The sequence below is a fragment of the Nicotiana sylvestris genome, chromosome 7, assembly GCF_000393655.2.
Source record: "Nicotiana sylvestris chromosome 7, ASM39365v2, whole genome shotgun sequence".
Lineage (NCBI taxonomy): Eukaryota > Viridiplantae > Streptophyta > Magnoliopsida > Solanales > Solanaceae > Nicotiana > Nicotiana sylvestris.
In genome coordinates, this window is record NC_091063.1 from 2,115,875 (window position 1) to 2,133,844 (window position 17,970).

The window sequence follows — 17,970 nt, forward strand, 5'->3', positions numbered from 1 at the left end:
TAGGTTTGAAAACCTGGATTTATTTGTTCTAGACTTGGCTTACCCGAGCGGATGGCTCGAGCCGGGGAGGAGGGCAGCGTACCAGGAATACAGAAGCTTCACCGGCTTTGCAACTTGTCCGAACCTCATTCTAAAATTGGGATATGACTCTAACAGAAGAGAAGTCACACGAAGTGCACACTTCCAAGATGATTTAGAAGACTCAGATAGAGGAGGGTTTCATATCAATTTATATACAGTTCAACAATATCAAAGCGGTAAAAAGCAACATTTAGCACATTAGGCCCAAGCATGTAAAAAATCAGATAATAAATAAAGCAAAATATAAAAATTATTCTATAGTTCAACTTATATACAGAAGAGAAGTCACACGAAGTGTACACTTCCTAGATGATTTAGAAGACTTAGATAGAGGAGGGTTTCATATCAATTTATATACAGTTCAACAATATCAAAGCGGTAAAAAGCAACATTTAGCACATTAGGCCCAAGCATGTAAAAAATCAGATAATAAATAAAGCAAAATATAAAAATTATTCTAAGCTCGAATTCTTGAACCCTGAACCAGAGATTCTGGGTTCTTGTCCACAGCAGAGTTGCCAGAGCTGTCACACCTCCTTTTTCTACCTCGGAAGGGTATAAGGGAGTTTTTTTTCCAATTTAAGTGACAATCGAAATGAGATTATTTGTTTGAAATCAGAGTCTCCACTTGGGATAATTTATGGTGTCCCAAGTCACCAGTTTGAAATCCCGAATCGAGGAAGTTTGACTCTAATTATGGTCTGCGAAACACAGAAATTCGGGTAAGGAATTCTATTAACCCGGGAGAAGGTGTTAGGCATTCATGAGTTCCGTGGTTCTAGCACGGTCGCTCAACTATTAATATTAGCTCAATTATCTGATTTAATTACACATTTTAAACCTACGTGCCCTTTTGACTTTTTAACCGCTTTTAATATTTTAGGAAAATTCAAGGTTATTTAAAACATATCACAAGCCACGCTACATGAAATGCACTCGTGATTCACGATACGTTCTATTTAACCTTGTTGGAAATTAGAACCGAATCACATAAAATGCACACCCGGATTTTAGTAATAGCCGTGATAATTATATAATTAACGCGCCTAAAGCAAACTACGAAGTTCATTTTTAATATCTAAATTATAATACTCATGAGAGCCATAGATGATTTAATTTGCTTATGGCATGCCTCAATCTCTTTCTTCAAGTGATGTCTTGATCTAGTCTTTAAGGGCCATAAATTATAGGTCTTGTTTGATATGGCACATTTCAATTCGTTTTTAAAAGAAACACATCTAATTAACGCAGGCTGGATACTCTTCTCTCTAATTGATTTGAACTAAAAGAACGGTTGTTAGTGGTAAAAAGGGTTGGGGTACATGTATTGGGCTCTTGATTATTTAGATCCAATTGGTTTGAGCTATTATTAAAAGACTTAGGGTACATGCTCTAGACCCTTTAACTAATTTTAGGAGAACAGGCCAACTAGAGGCCCCAAATTACTGCAGATACAACCAGAAACGAGACTAAAGGGATTGGGCTAAAGGGGAAGCCCAAAGTCGATGTTGAAGCTGCAGGAAGCATCAACGACTCAACTGGGCCAAACACAAAGCCCAAGCGCAGATTATTGGTTATCCAAAAGCGATTTAATCATACTGCCAACCAAAATTGAATTAAGCTAAATGAAATATCAAGGAAACAAATAATTGACATTGATCTGAAAATGCCCCAGCTTAAGACTGGGCCACCTGAAATTGGGCCCCATGTCAAACTCATTTGAGACCCAACAGCTTTTCTTAACCTATTGTGGCTCAAATAATCTGCAGAGTTTAGCTAAAATGAAACACACATTCTGAAATCAAACTACACTACAATATTAATGGACTAACACTGGTCCTAATCATCTAACCATGAGTGTTTACGGAATCAAAAAATTAAAACATGCTGAAAATACTCAAATGTCCAAGTCATTTAGCAACCTTACAACCATAGTTAAACAATTCTTAAAATTATAACCAAACACTATACAAATATGAGACTCAGAATATTCAAACTCCTAGTTCACTAAAGAAAAGCGCAAATACTAGCACTCAGACATAACTAGGAAGTAACAACTACCATAAACCAGTAAAACATATCAAATGTTGAAGATAAACAGAAGAATGAAAGGCAGAATAGTCCATTTCCACTTTAATCCATGCATTGCTTCAAACTTGTCATTTCAAGAGTAATGACCATACCTGGATACAGCCAAAAATAACAAAAACTTCAGCAAGGTGACAAAAGAGATCAATGGAGCTTCAGACCACAGTAAACAGCAACAACACCATTAATTTAATCCATGTTTCGAACCCAGAAGAGCAGCAATGTGTTCAAGCTTTTTAAACCCAAAAAAAATGAAAATCAACTGCAATGGAACAGTGTTGGAGACCCCTTTTTGTGTTTTTCTTTCTAATTTTTGAACATATATCAGTGTGTGTATATTTCAGCCATTTGCTAATTTTTGTATTCTAATCCCTGCTAGAAAATGAAGGGAATGAGTCTTTTTATAACCAGCTTTAGGGCAGCAAAATTGATTTTAAAACTTTACCATTTACCCCTTCCCCAATTTTTCATCTTTTCATTTTGGACCCTAATCTTTTAAACTATTCAGTAATTCACTCAATTCCCACCTTCCTAGCAGCTTCCTAGTCAGTTAGCCAAGATTCCTATCTATCCAATTCCCCTAAATACCCTTTAGAAGGTTGTTATTTACCTTATCAAAATCCAACAAATGTGACATACAGCGAGAATTGAAACCTTCCCCCTTTTCTTTGGACTTCTGTACTACCAACAAACTGCAAAAACAACAGACCAATGGAGTTTTGAACTCCTGACATCAAATTTCCAAAGAATCAAAAACAAAAAGCAGAATTGAGCAAAAAGCAAGCACGAAATCAAATGTACTAACAAAATATGTTAATTGTATTATTAAGCTAATATTACTATAAACTAATATGATTTAAACCTAACATGCAAGCAGAAATCGATTTGAATCAGAAAAGAAATGAAGAAAAGGAAAGAATCAAGAAGAGACGAAGACTCAAAAAATAAAGATAAAGAAAGAGATGAACAACTCACCAAAACTCGGAGAATAAGAGCATAGATGACCAAACTTGGGATGCTTTGACGAAGCTTGAAGCCGACCATGATGACCACTCTAGTCAAGAATGGTCTACCAGGGCTAGCTTCGAGCCATGACAAGCGGAAGCTTCAAGAAAAAATCTGAACTCCGAAATTAGGGCACATCTGGATTTGAGATTCAACGAATTCCAGCAGTTATTTAGGAAAAACACCAAAGGTTTCGAGTTTGGGGAGGCTTGGTGGTTATAAGGTGTGAATTTGGAGGCGGTTTGGGGTTGCGCTGCCGGCCGGAGACGATGGAGATTTGAAGGCGGCAGATTTTCTAAGGTTTGGGTTGAGAGAGATGAAAGAGTGGGAGGGGTTCGAATGGTTTAGGGGGTGGGTTCGGACACTCTTATATGGCTTGGATACCCAGTTCCCAGCCATTGGATCGAATTAAATCGACGGTTGGGATTGACCTAATGGAAACGGGGTCGTTTTGATTCGAGAGTGGGGCTGGGCTGCATCAGGGTATGGAGTTGGGCTGGGCGGATAGGTGAGAAAAAATGATTTGGGCTTTGTATTTTTGGTCCATTACACAACACCCCTATTTTTTAATTCTCATTTTCATTTCTTTTTTTTTTTCTATTTTTCTCTTTTCCTATTTTAGTTAATTCAAACCTAAATTAATACTCCTAAAATAATCATTTTGAAAAAAAAAATAAGACTGATCATCTACTAAAATATTTATGAAAATTAATTACTCCTAAATTAAGAGAGGAAATTACTAATTTTTAAAATTAAAAAGCTAAAATGCAAAAGTGGGCCAATTTTTGGAATTTTAATTTTAATAAAGCAACTAATTCAATAATCAACCTCAAAAAATATAAAAATAAATTCTAAATGCAATGCATGGTGTTTCTAACATTTTCATGATTTTTAACAGAAATAAACATGCACAGAAATGCAAACAATTAACACAAATTCTCACTAAATCTTATAAAATTGCAAATAATGGAAAAATTTTATTTTCTTGAATTTTATAGATTCATATAGGGCAAAAATCACGTGCTCACACTTGGTTCGAAAAGAAAGGTACAATTAGTGCTTTTGTATGTTTCGAATCAAATTTAATAGAAATTCCTAATAATACTTGGTGGCTTGATTCTGGTGTAACTGCTAATGTATCTACTACATTGCAGGGATTCCTTACGATCCAAACTACAAATCCAAATAAGGATTTCTTGTTCATGGAAAATCGTATAAAGGCTTCAATTGAAGGCATAGGGACTTATCGTTTAATCATGGAGACTGGACGTCACCTTGATCTATTGCAGACTCTTTATGTACCTTCAGTTTCTAGGAATTTGATTTCTCTTTCAAGACTTGATGTTTCTATTATTTGATTTAAATGTTGGGAATGGATGTTTTAATTTATATAAGAATGCTATTTTGTATGGTTCTGGGTTTCCTAGTGATGGTTATATAAATTGAAACTCGATATTGGTTTTGCTGAATCCCTTCTTACTGTTCAACATAATGTTGGAATTAAACGTAGTTCACTAGATGAAAGTTCTGTTTACTTGTGGCATAGAGGTTTGGATCATATATCTAAAGAAAGGTTAGAAAGATTAGTAAAGAATGAGATTCTTCCGAATCTAAATTTTACTAATCTTACTATATGTTTGGATTGCATTAAGGGAAAGCAAACCAAGCATAGTAAGAAAGGTGCCACAAGAAGTACCTAGCTTCTTGAAATTATACACACCGATATTTGTGGACCCTTTGATGTTAAATATTTTGGGGGAGAAAAATACTTTATCACTTTTATCGATGATTTTTCACATTTTGGATACATCTATTTGCTGAAAGAAAAATCTCAAGCAACAGATGCTCTCAAAGTGTTTGTTAATGAGGCTGAAAGGCAATTAGATAAAAAAGTGATGTTTGTTAATGAGGTTGAAAGGCAATTAGATAAAAAGGTGAAAATCATTAGGTCAGATAGAGGTGGTGAATATTATGAAAAATATAATGAATCAGGACAACGTCTGGGTCCATTTGCAAAGTTCCTCAAGGAACGTGGCATATGTACATAGTATACTATGCCAGGAACACCTCAACAAAATGGTGTTACAGAAAGGTGTAATCAAACACTTATGAATATGGTTAAGAGCATGATGAGTAATTCCTCGTTACCCAAATCATTATGGATGTATGCTCTTAAAACCGCTGTATATTTATTAAATAGGGCTCCAAGTAAGGAAGTTCCAAAGACCCCTTTTGAACTGTGGACAGAAAGGAAACCTAGTTTAAGGCACCTGCATGTTTGGAGTTGCCCAGCGGAAGCTAGAGTTTATAATCCACAAGAAAAGAAATTAGATTCTCGAACAATAAGTGGTTACTTTATTTGTTACCCAGAGAAATCTAAAGGATATGTGTTTTACTGTCCAAACCATAGTTCGAGAATTATTAAAACCGGTAATGCAAGATTTACTGAGAATGGTGAAGTTAGTGGAAGTGTTGAAAAATAAAGTTTGGAAATAAAAGAGGTGAGGGTCAATATTTTATTACCCACGAATGTGCCTACTTCCACACAAATACCAAATATTGTTCCAGTTATTGAAGAATACTTTGACAACACTGAACAACATTTGGGTGAAACACTTCATGAAGAAATTAACTCACAAATATCTAACACAAATGAACCACAAGAAATGTCATTAAGAAAATCTCAAAGAGTTAGAAAATCGGCTATTTCGGATGATTACGTGGTTTATTTGCAAGAGTCAGATTTTGACATTGGTCTTAATAAGGATCCAGTTTCATTTTCACAAGCCATAAAAAGTAATGAGTCTGACAAATGGATTGATGCCATGAAGGAAGAGTTAAAATTCATGTAATACAATAAAGTCTGGGATCTTGTTGAATTGCCAGAAAGTTCTAAAAGAATCGGGTGTAGATGGGTCTTTAAGACCAAACGCGATTCAAATGGAAATATTGAACGATACAAAGCCAGACTTATTGCCAAGGGTTATACTCAAAATGGAGGCATTGATTATAAAGAGACCTTTTCACCAGTCTCAAAGAAAGACTCGTTAAGAATTATTATGGCTTTGGTGGCTCATTATGATTTAGAGTTACACCAAATGGATGTGAAAACTGTCCTTCTTAATGAAGATCTCGAGGAGGAAGTTTATATGGACCAACCAGAGGGTTTTGAAACTAAAGGAAAAGGTCAATAGTGTGTAAACTGAAGAAGTCAATATATATATGGACTTAAACAAGCCTCACGATAATGGTATATAAAGTTTAATGATATCATAACATCTTTTGTATTTGTGAAAAATACCGTTGATCGGTGTATATACCAAAAGACAAGTGGAAGCAAGTTTATATTTTTAGTCCTATATGTTGATGATATTCTACTTGCTGCTAATGATTTAGGCATATTGCGTGAGACTAAAGATTTTCTCTGTAAGAATTTTAATATGAAAGATATGGATGAGGCATCCTATGTTATAGGAATAGAAATTTCGTGATAGATCACAAGGATTATTGGGATTGTCTCAGAAAAGCTATATCAAAAGTGTTCTAGAGAGATTTAACATGAATAACTGTTCAGCAGAAATTGTCCCAATTCAAAAAGGGGACAAATTTAGTCTCATGCAATGCCCTAAGAATGATGTAGAACAAAAAGAAATGGAATCAATTCCTTACTCTTCTAGTGTTGGTAGTCTGATGTATGCTCAGACTTGCACAAGACCGGATATTAGTTTTGCGATCTGAATACTAGGAAGATATCAGAGTAACCCAGGAATTGATCACTGGAAAGCTGCAAAGAAAGTTTTGAGGTACCTGAAAGGAACGAAGGATTACATGCTCATGTATAGGAGATCCAAGCATTTGAAAGTTATTGGATACTCGGATTCAGATTTCGCTGGATGTATTGACACTAGAAAATCCATGTTTGGTTATTTGTTCCAATTAGCTGAAGGAGAAAATCGTGAAAGAGTGTTAAACAGTCTGTCATTGCTACATCCATGATGAAAGCAGAATTTGTGGCATGTTTTGAAGCACAAATCATGCATTCTGGCTTCGAAACTTTATTTTAGGACTTGGGGTTGTCGATACCATTACCAAGCTGCTGAAAATTTACTGTGATAATTCTGCAGCAGTATTCTTCTCCAAGAATGATAAGTACTCCAAAGGTGCCAAACATATGGAATTAAAGTACTTTACCGCCAAGGAGGAAGTTCAGAAATAAAGAGTGTCACTTGAGCATATTAGAACAGATTTCATGATTGCAGACCCGTTAACGAAAGGTTTACAACCAAAGATATTTAAAGAACATGTACATAGAATGGGTCTTGGTTGCATTTATGATTGATATATTTATGATGTTTCGACACTCGGAGCTCATTTATGTGTTTCTGGTATATATTAGTGCTTTCCTATTTCTTAAAATAATGTACACATTATTGTTTTGAGATGTTACAGGATAAGTCTCAATAAGACATTACTATGAACCATAATATTTTATAGCTTATGAACCTCATACGATAAACTACTAATGTTGTAGTATATGGAAGGGAGTATGTAGACAAATTATATATAACTGCCATAACTCATATTTACTAGTTTATCGTATTGTGGTATTTATGATGGACATTATAGAGGAGATTTGTTTATGCGCAAATAATGTTCTTATATTAAATATTAATATTATGTGATTATTGGGCCAAGTGGAGAATGTAAGATTTTCTTACGTTAATTTATTGGTGGCCCAATAAGTTTAAGGCACATAATTAATATTTAATTAATGTGCAAATTTCATTCGTCTGATCGATTACTTGATGGACGTACCAGATTAAATGAGAACCTCTATAAATTGGTCATCTCCCCACCCATTAGGGTTACCGTATTTTATTTCTCTCTTCCATCACTAAAGTCGGTGGTAACGAAAGTTAGGGCAAGGAACAAGAAACCATTTCCAATTAACGCTTCCACTTTGTGATAATGGCTTACGATTCAGGTATATTTTCTGTAACAATTTTATGTAAGATTATCATGTTCAAGATCCTGGTATGCAATTAAAATATATGTTTACAGAAAAAGGTTCCTAAAAAATCACAGAAAACCATCCAAACATTCTAAGAGATTATTTAATACCGTTGAGTTATGATTGCCCCATATTTAATGGTAAGCAAAAGGTTAAATTTGTCTTTGCATTATTCGATACTCTCTCCGGTCCACAATAAGTGACCAATTTGCTTTGGGTACACTCATTAAGGAAATACTAAAATCTAGACAAAAATACTTAGTGTGACTAAACTATCTTTAATTAAATGTTGCAGCATAATTTAATGTGGGGAGTAAAAGACTTTTTAGGGATACATACATAAGGATAATTTTGGAAAAATAAATTGAATTTTATTTTGATTATATATTGAACACTTATTTTGGACCAAAATAAAAAAGTTAATTGGTCATTTATTGTGAACAACGTATTGAGTAAAATTTTTCTCATCTGTTAATGGCATTATAAATAGGGATTTTTTTCATTCCTATACACTATTTGAAATTTTATTACCCTTGATGTTCATGTTTAGTTAATTACCCGGCATAAACAAGTTTTATTTACGAAATATATACAATCCACCTTAAAAGGCTCCCAGTTCATTATTTGTGCCTTCAATCAAGAGATTTAGTTATACACTTTTCCTTTTTTCCTCTCCTCTCTCCCCTCTTCTCCCCAGATTCTCTCTTTCTTCCCATATCTTCGGCATAAGTTATATCTTGCATAGAAGTGAATTTAAACATACAATTTCTTAGTACTGCAGTTGTATGCACTTCACTAATCCAAAGGAATTCTTTTGGTTAATTAATTGGTTACTCACATACGAAGTGACATTATTGTACCAGTTTCTCCGATAAGTCGCTATATTCCTTGAACACGTGTTTTGGGGTTGGGAATGAAGATTAATAAGAGTTGACGAATCATTTAATCACTCTAATGAAAATACAAGTCACTTTTATGCATTACGACAGTTGACACAATTGAATGGGTCTTCCTATAATTTTGACCTTAAATTATAATGTAAGAATTATAAATTAATTAAATTATACTATTTTGTCTTACGTTTAATTGCTCAAATGTGATATTAAATTTTTTCTTTTTTCATGCTTAACATAGTATCCTTGGATATGGAAGAAACACGTGTTTCTATCTTAGTCTTTATAAACAAATGTATCAAGTTACATGTACTTTAACATATTTTCCGACATCAAACATCTAAATTCCCCTCAATTTCAATATGTTGTTCGAACTTTCATACAATATGTCTTTTGTATATTTTGTATTTGCTTTATACATAGTAAAAATAAATTTAATACAACTAATTATATATTATACAATTTATCTACAACTCATCTATAATTTATCCACAACATTCACACATTATTTATATCCAGTTAAATACAACTATAATAACATACAACTTAAATACAAAATTTATACAATATGTCTTTTGTATATTTTATATCTGATTTATACATAGTAAAAATAAAAATCATACAACTAATTATAAATTATACAACTTATCTACAATTTTCATACATTATTTTTACTCAGTTATATACAACTACAATATCATACAACTTAAATATAAGTTTAATACAATGTTGTTCAACTTTCATACAATAGTTAAATAAATAAAAAATATATATAAAAACAACAGAATACAATTTTTCTACAATTTTACTACAATTTCGTAAATATAATGTATATCATGTCTTCTTCTTCTTCGAGTTTCAATCTGAAATTCAGCCAAAACCAAGTCTAATCTTCACCAAAACCCCTCAAAATTGAGATATAAACTCCAAACCATATTCCCAATTGTTTGCAACAACACCCAATCCAAACAAATAATGATTTTTGAAAACCCAAATTCGAATTCAAAGCTTCAAAGTTTTTTAATGGCTGTCAATGGTGGAATTGCTGCTCTCTTTTCCTTTGCTTTACATTACTGAAATTAGGGATTGAGAGATAGAGAAAGACATAGAGGAAATTCTCAATTCTTTGCAACAACATCCAATTCAAACAAATAATGTTTTTTGAAAACCCAAATTCGAATTCAAAGCTTTTTAATGGTTGCCAATGATGGAATCGTGGGTGGGTGCAAGATACCTGAGGGAGAGGGATGAGATGTGGAGAGAGAAATGTGGGGGAGTGGAAGATATGTTAGAGTAATTTTAGGACACTAATTATTATCATTAATTTCCTTAAAATGTACATAAATGATAATTGAGTATATAAAATGTAATTATAGTAAAATTTGAGTAGTGAGAGTAATATAGTTTCATATAGGTGATTTGTTGAGGCCCAGAAGCATAACAGATAAAATAATTTTAAATAATTTTTTTATTATTTTATTTTAAAATTAGTACAACTCGTTTACAAATCATACTACATTACTGTCTATACTGAAGTTGAAGAGCTCAAGCTTATAGAAATTTTCCACACATACGATCGCCTTTTTTTTTAAAAATCTTAAAGTTTGTACTATAAAGAAAAAGAAAAAAGAAAAGAAAATGAAGCTGCTCCAGTTGACACTACTACGTAATATTCTTGGAGTGTAGACATCGTTGATTCCATTAGTAATTAGTAATAAAGAGTATATAGACTTTTTCTCCTGCTGGTGTCTAATTTGTGGGGTCGCTGGAATACGAGTGTTAATTCAACGTTTGTTTACCTTTCACTGTCTTTGTCTTCCATTCCTTTGATGCGCTTTTTATCAATTCTTTGTTCGGCACCTCTCTCTTGTTTGTACGTATTTGATTATCTCAATAATTGAATTCCTGTTGAAAAATGATGCGATAAATCAAGCCTGCAATTGCTGGCTGCTTTACTGACATTTTTGGATTTTTCTGCTTTACCTTTTTACTTAACCCCAGAAAATCATGACACCTCGCTTTCTGTTCTGTTTCTGGCTCATACTTTCCTCATTTTTTCAGTTACAGTCCAATTCTTGATCTTGGACTTTGGTCTGTTTTATAAACTTAGCAAGTGGCAGTCTAAAGGAGGAATCTTTTTGTTATTTTGGGCAAAAAGATATTTGCTGAAATGGGTTTCTGAGGAATAATCAAGAATTAACTTTTTAGAGGTTAGGATTGAGATGAATCTGCGAGAGAAGAGTGGGACTAATAGAAGCATGGATGTGGGAAAGAGAGTGGTGCTTGTTGCTGTGAATGCTTCAAGAGATATATCAAGAAGTGCCTTTATCTGGGCATTAACTCATGTGGTTCAACCTGGAGATTCTGTTAAGCTGCTCGTGCTCATTCCTCCTCATAGCTCAAGTAAACTTTATCAACTGCCCTAACATGCATTTACATACTACTAGTGTTAAAAATGCTTTTATGAGTATACTTTTTAGTTTATGTGGTAACGGGTAAACTTGGTGCCGTGTGACCAAGAGGTCATGGGTTCGAGCCGTGGAAACGGTGGGGATAAGGCTGCTTACAATAGACTCTTGTGGTCCGGCCCTTCCTCAGACCCGCGCATAGCGGGAGCTTAGTGACCCGGGCTGCCCTGTTACTTAGTTTATGCCAGACATCAATCCTTCTACTTTATAGGTGGTTTGGCCAAAATCCCTGCTTGCTACCTGTCTTTGTGTCTTTAACTAAGCGAAACTTCACCGTTTTTCCTGATAATGAATAGGCATATTCTTCCAGAATTTGTAGAGCCATTGCTAGCTCAAGCCTTGATTCATGTCATTGTCCTGTTTAACTTGATCCGTGCAAGAATTACGCTAGTTCCATGTGTGTTTCTAGTTTCTTCAGTCTTTGTCATTTGTCCTTTCATTTGCTATAGAGCAATATGTTAAAGTGACTTGAACTACACTTTCAGGTAAAAGGCTTTGGGGTTTTCCTAGATTTAACAGTGATTGCACGAATAGCAACTGGAGATCATTGTCTGGAACAACTTTAGATCAGAAGGACTTCATTACAGAATCATGCACTCAAATGTTGCTTCAACTTCATGATATTTATGATCCAGATAAAGTAAGTGATACATCTAATTCTGAAATCATAGTTCCTTCAAGGAACACATGGGATTCAAACATCATTCAGTTTTATTTCACAGATAAAGGTGAAGGTCAAAGTCATTTCTGGGTCGCAGTCTGGAGTAGTGGCTGCTGAAGCCAGGAGAGTTCAGACACGATGGGTGGTGTTGGATAAGTAATACAGTGTAAATCTTATTTCATGTTTGCATGCATTAGTACTTTGTGTTTTGCATCTGATTAGATTGTAGGTGTTTAGTTTCTCTTGGTGCATGATGTTTGATTTGAATCTGTTTTGTGCTAAATGCATATTTCCTTGATGACTCATGTTCAGGAGGATGAAAAAAGAGGCCAGAATATGTATGGAACAACAACTGGACTGCAGTATTGTTCAGATGAAAAATTCTCAACCAAAAGTACTTAGGTTGAATTTCATTGGATCGCCTAACACTGACACTGAAGTCTCCCGTAGGTCACGAGCTTCTTCAAAACATTTAGGTGAAAAGTCTGATGATCCCTGGAATGAGATTCGGGTGCCAAACGTGACTCCAGCAAGTAGTCCAGAGCATTCATCATTCACCACAACTGACGCCGGGACATCCTCGATTTCCAGTCTAGACATAGGGGCCTCTCCGCTTTTCTTCTCTGAGATCAATTGGGATATGAAGAAGAGCTTTTCGCATAAATGCAATCATTATTCAGATGAATCTGATTCTGACACAGATAGTGAAAAGCTAAATTCTCCTACAACAAGCATATGTTCCCACCAATGGATGCAAGACATTCTCATTGCAGCAAAGGAATATTCAAGTTTCTTAAAGAAAGACTCACCGAGATCCAAAGGCACATTGCTAAAGTTGAAGCATGATGTTACCCCGGAGAAATCATTTGGACGTGATCAGGACCCTGGAGTTCGTCTAAAGAAAGAAAGACATGATCTGGAAGTAAACAATAATATGAGAAAAATGATGTCATTAACCAAAAATTCTCCTGCTGATCCTCCTCCACTTTGTTCAATATGCCAACACAAGGCACCTGTATTTGGAAAACCACCTAGGTGGTTCACTTATTCTGAGCTCGAACGTGCTACTGGTGGATTTTCACAAGCTAACTTTTTGGCTGAGGGTGGATATGGTTCTGTACATCGTGGACACTTACCAGATAGACAAGTCATAGCAGTCAAGCAATACAAATCGGCTAGTTCGCAGGGCGACCTTGAATTTTGCTCTGAGGTGGAGGTCCTGAGCTGTGCTCAGCATCGAAATGTTGTGATGCTGATCGGCTTCTGTGTGGAGGATGGAAGAAGGTTGCTAGTTTATGAATACATCTGCAATGGCTCCTTAGATTCTCACCTTTATGGTACCAGCCTCTCCACTCCTGTCTTTATCTCTCAATCCTCTTTACATCTCATGTCTTTCTCAATGTGTGACATTCAAATGCTTTAATTGAGTAAAAATTGAAGCCTTTATTTTTGGTGTGGTTCCACTTCCACAAGTAACTCCTGTCTACAAAAATCTGTCGATTATTATGAGAACTATATTCTTTGCTAAATCTAAATCACTATATCTGGTCGATTATTATGAGAACTATATTCTTTGCTAATGTGTGGAGCAAATAGGGAACAACAAAGCTTAGGAACCTGTCACAAATTCTGCAACCCATATTTATTTGTTGATAATGAATTTCTCCAACCTGCAGGACGTAATGGACATCCATTAAATTGGCCAGCACGTCAAAAGATTGCCGTCGGAGCTGCTCGAGGATTGAGATACCTGCACGAGGAGTGCAGAGTAGGTTGTATTGTTCATCGTGACCTGCGGCCAAATAATATCCTCCTAACTCATGATTTTGAACCATTGGTGTGTGTTGCTCTTGTACACTTTATGTTTATCTTTTTACAAGAATCTCTGGTCATGTTTTGGTCCTCTTTTATTTCTTTAAAAGTTATAAGCTTTAGATGATCTTGTAAATCTTTTTCTCTAAGGAGAAGTACTCTGGAAAGTAAGGTTTTTAGGATAAGTAGAAGTAAGACTGAATACATGCACTACAAGTTTAGTTAGCACAAAAAAGAGTAAAGTCGAGGTGACATTAGATGAGATTATGGTGCCTAAATGCAAGCAATCCAAATATAAGACTATGTTCCAAGAGAATGAAATGATAGATGAAGACCTACACATAGAATCAAAATCAGATGGTTGAATTGGAGAAGTGCTACATGGGTGTTATGTGATAGAAGGATTCCTACCAAACTGGAAAGTAAGTTCTACATAGTAGTTATAAGACCAGTAATGGTATATAGGAGTAAATGTTGAGCTGCTTAAGTCCAACACATCCACAAGATGAGTGTCGCAAAGATACAATTTTTAAGATGGATATGAAGTTCAATGGAAGAACAGGAAATATATATAGGCGATACCAATTAGTTGAGAAGATATTTTAATGTTGTTAATATGCTTACTTCAGGTCATATACTATCTAGGACTCTTTTAGTCCTATTAGAGATACTTATGCCAGTAGGAAATAGAAAGTACTTCAGGTATTTTTGTTTTTATATTTATTTTGTGTAATGTTGACCTGAGATGAATTTAAATGGGAACATGATTAGTGAGGATTCTTTTAGTTGACCCCAACTTGTTTGAAATTGCGGCATAGTAGTAGTAGTAGTAGTAGTAGTAGTAGTTGTTGTTGTTGTTGTTGTTGTTTTCAAACATAATGGAAGGGAAATAGTACTCGGAAATATCTGAAGTAATTCGTCGTTAAAATGTAGTAGGCTGTTTTTTTGTCTAAAATTGGTCACAAAATGATCTGTCTGCTTGTTCTGGCTTGCGTGTATTATTCTCTTCTTTCATCCTTTAATTTTTAGGTCCCCTCTTCATTTTTTCCTTGTGATATAGGTTGGAGACTTTGGACTGGCGAGGTGGCAGCCAGAAGGGGACTTGGGTGTTGATACAAGAGTAATCGGAACATTTGGGTAAATAGCTAAGTATGAAACATAACACAGTTGGCCCCGACTAACACTATCTTTCAGCCTTTTAATTGATTCGATATTTCTTGTTCAGATACTTGGCACCGGAATATGCTCAAAGTGGTCAAATAACTGAAAAAGCTGATGTTTACTCATTTGGTGTAGTACTATTGGAACTTGTTACCGGAAGAAAAGCTATAGACATTAATCGCCCCAAGGGCCAACAGTCCCTCAGTGAGTGGGTATGAGTTCTTTAAGTTTTTCTTGTGTTTTATGGTCACATCAAAATCTCAATATACCCGTGCTTTAATGGTGTAGAGTACTAATAGTTTATCCTTAATATTCCAAATGGACCAGGCACGTCCTCTACTGCGAAAGAGTGCCATCTCTGTACTCATCGACCCATGTCTAGGGGACTGCTACTTGGAGCAGGAGATTCATGGCATGCTACATTGTGCTTCATTATGCATTCGACGGGACCCTCATTCAAGGCCGAGGATGTCCCAGGTAAGAGATATACTGAAGTTTGCTGTCCAAAAACGAAAACTTGTGAAAGAACTGTTTGTCTTTTTTTGCTGCAAAAGCATCTATATCTGGAAGCTAACTATATGCGTCGACCTGTTACGCGTTGATCTATTGCTTTCTTATTCCCCCCACCCCCCCACCCCCCAAAGAAAAAAAGGAAAAAGAAACAACAAAAAGAAGAAAGAAAGAAGAAAACAGGGAGGACCTAATGTTAATAGATTCTTCATGAGTGGTAGCTGTAAAAGATCATTATTGAGTGAAGTTATTATAAATGAAGAGTCTCCTATTGTTTGTCCAGACCCCACTTGTGGGATTACGCTGGGTCTGTTGTTGTTGTCTCCTATTGTTTTACAGTAGCAGGAGTTTAGGTTAAAGCCGTCACTGTATATTTTCAATGGGCGGAGCTCATGTTACTTTCAGTGTTAAACTTAACATCATGTTAGCAGCACCCTAGAATTACTTTAATATGAGTCTTATGTACACTCTGTTGTTCTCATTGCACATGTAGGTACTTCGGATGTTAGAAGGCGACGTGTTAGTGAACTAACTTTGTAGTAAAATGAAAATGCTTTGGAGTTGGTCTTCAAAAGAAGTCAAGTTTGACATAAGATAATTGAGCCAAAGCTGGCAAGGGCCGTTTCAGAATAATGCTCCAACTGTTCTGGGGGCTGCAAAAAGATTCCACGGGCAGAAAGGTTCTCCTATGTACGAGACAAGGGAAGCTTACATGATCGGCAAAAACAAGAATGTCATGGCCATTTTTAGTCCTCCCACAATCATCAACCACATTTTATTCCTCTTTTTGTACACTTTATGATCCACATGCATTATAGATGCTGTATAGCAGTGATAAGTATGAATGTGTAAAAATTATTTGATTTGTTATTCATAGTAGAACTAAGACGAAACATTGGATATGGGAATGGCAGTGAAACTGTAGCTTGTCCGTAATGGTTTTTGGCTTCAAAAAAGCAATGTCTTGAATACACAATTTTGTTGAACTTTATTCTGTTTACCTGGAACAAATGCAGAAATAACCTTTCTCCCGTAACATTTTACTTTCGCGCTAAAGTCTAAGTAGTGAAGCTACTAACAATGAGAAAAGTATTGGGCCTCTTGTGCAAAAAAATTTCCAACAGGTCCTTTCTCTAGCCTCTACCTCAGAGCCGTCCCTCCCCCCACCCCCCACCCCCCCACCCCCCACCCAAAAAAAAAAAAAAAAGAAAAGGAAAACAAGAACTTGGCTGTTTTGCTGACCTAGGAAGAGGAAGATCTTTTTCTTATGTAACTTAAAACTTGATATTGGAAGTCCAACTGGTTATGACTTGAGAGGATGCTCAATTATGTGGAATCTTAATTATCATCATTTTGTTTAATGTTCCAAGTTTGTATTAGTGGCTAATGCACAATGAAAGACATCTTTCAGCGGATGCAAAAAGGAAACATTATCTTAAATTCATGAGACCTCAAAGGATGAAAAGATTGGCTGTCTAATATTCTAGACTTTAATCACCCCCAACTTGTGGCAAGGTCATGAGACGTGTGTGTATATATATAAATAAAACATTACGGCAAGTGATAAAGTCAGGAAAAGAAAGTTTATCTTTTGATTTGTTCCCTAAATCAAGATTCCTTCCTTGGGATAATTATGCCAAATCATGATTTTGATGGGGTTTTAGTACATTGACCATAAATTATATAGTTCCCTAGAAGGATAGAGATAAAACCATTAAATAAGTATACATCTTTTTTGACGTATACTCTATGAAGCAATTGGTCGCTAATATTTTAAGTAGAACTCTACTATGAGATAAAGCCAAGTTGAATAAGATATCTAACTACAAAAACTTTGAGTAATAAAATATATGCGCGTCCAAATCTAAGTTAGATCTAAGTTGTAAATTGTTGGTCAGTTCATTGATTTAAGTAATGACTATGGTGTGACAGCCAAGTCTTTGGCAGACAAAATACAGGTTAAAAATGATTAAATGGAAGACCCAAAATAGTTGACATGTCAAGTTGTTGATCTCTTTATTTTAAAAATATTATTTAGGACCGGCCTATTCGGTATTTATATTTCAGTTCTTTGTGAATGTAATAGTTTCACATTCTAAGAGCGTATTATTATTATTATTATTATTATTATTATTATTATTATTATTATTATTATTATTATTATTATTATTATTATTATTATTATTATTATGTCATTTTGAATCACCTTTTCCAATATCTGGTGCACTTATATGGACCTGCTAAATATTGTCCTAAACAAAAATATAGTACTATATTGTG

The 17,970-nt window shown here is 35.0% G+C and overlaps 1 protein-coding gene across 3 annotated transcripts; it reads left to right on the forward strand.

Moving 5' to 3' along the window:
• Nucleotides 1-10,783: 10,783 nt before the first annotated feature.
• Nucleotides 10,784-16,681, forward strand: LOC104248068 (inactive protein kinase SELMODRAFT_444075-like). 3 transcript variants are annotated; one of them, XM_009804256.2, is made up of 9 exons: nt 10,784-11,481; nt 12,032-12,186; nt 12,269-12,363; nt 12,520-13,544; nt 13,884-14,044; nt 15,080-15,156; nt 15,245-15,384; nt 15,508-15,657; nt 16,184-16,681. In XM_009804256.2, exons 1-9 carry the CDS (start codon nt 11,301-11,303, stop codon nt 16,228-16,230), a joined length of 2,031 nt encoding a protein of 676 aa, XP_009802558.1. In that variant the 5' UTR covers nt 10,784-11,300; the 3' UTR covers nt 16,231-16,681. The 3 variants fall into 3 exon arrangements, with proteins under 3 accessions (XP_009802558.1, XP_009802559.1, XP_009802557.1); XM_009804255.2 differs by having other exon boundaries at nt 10,787-11,481; nt 15,245-15,392; XM_009804257.2 differs by lacking the exons at nt 15,508-15,657; nt 16,184-16,681 and having other exon boundaries at nt 10,785-11,481; nt 15,080-15,168; nt 15,245-15,333.
• The last annotated feature ends 1,289 nt before the right edge of the window (nt 16,682-17,970 follow it).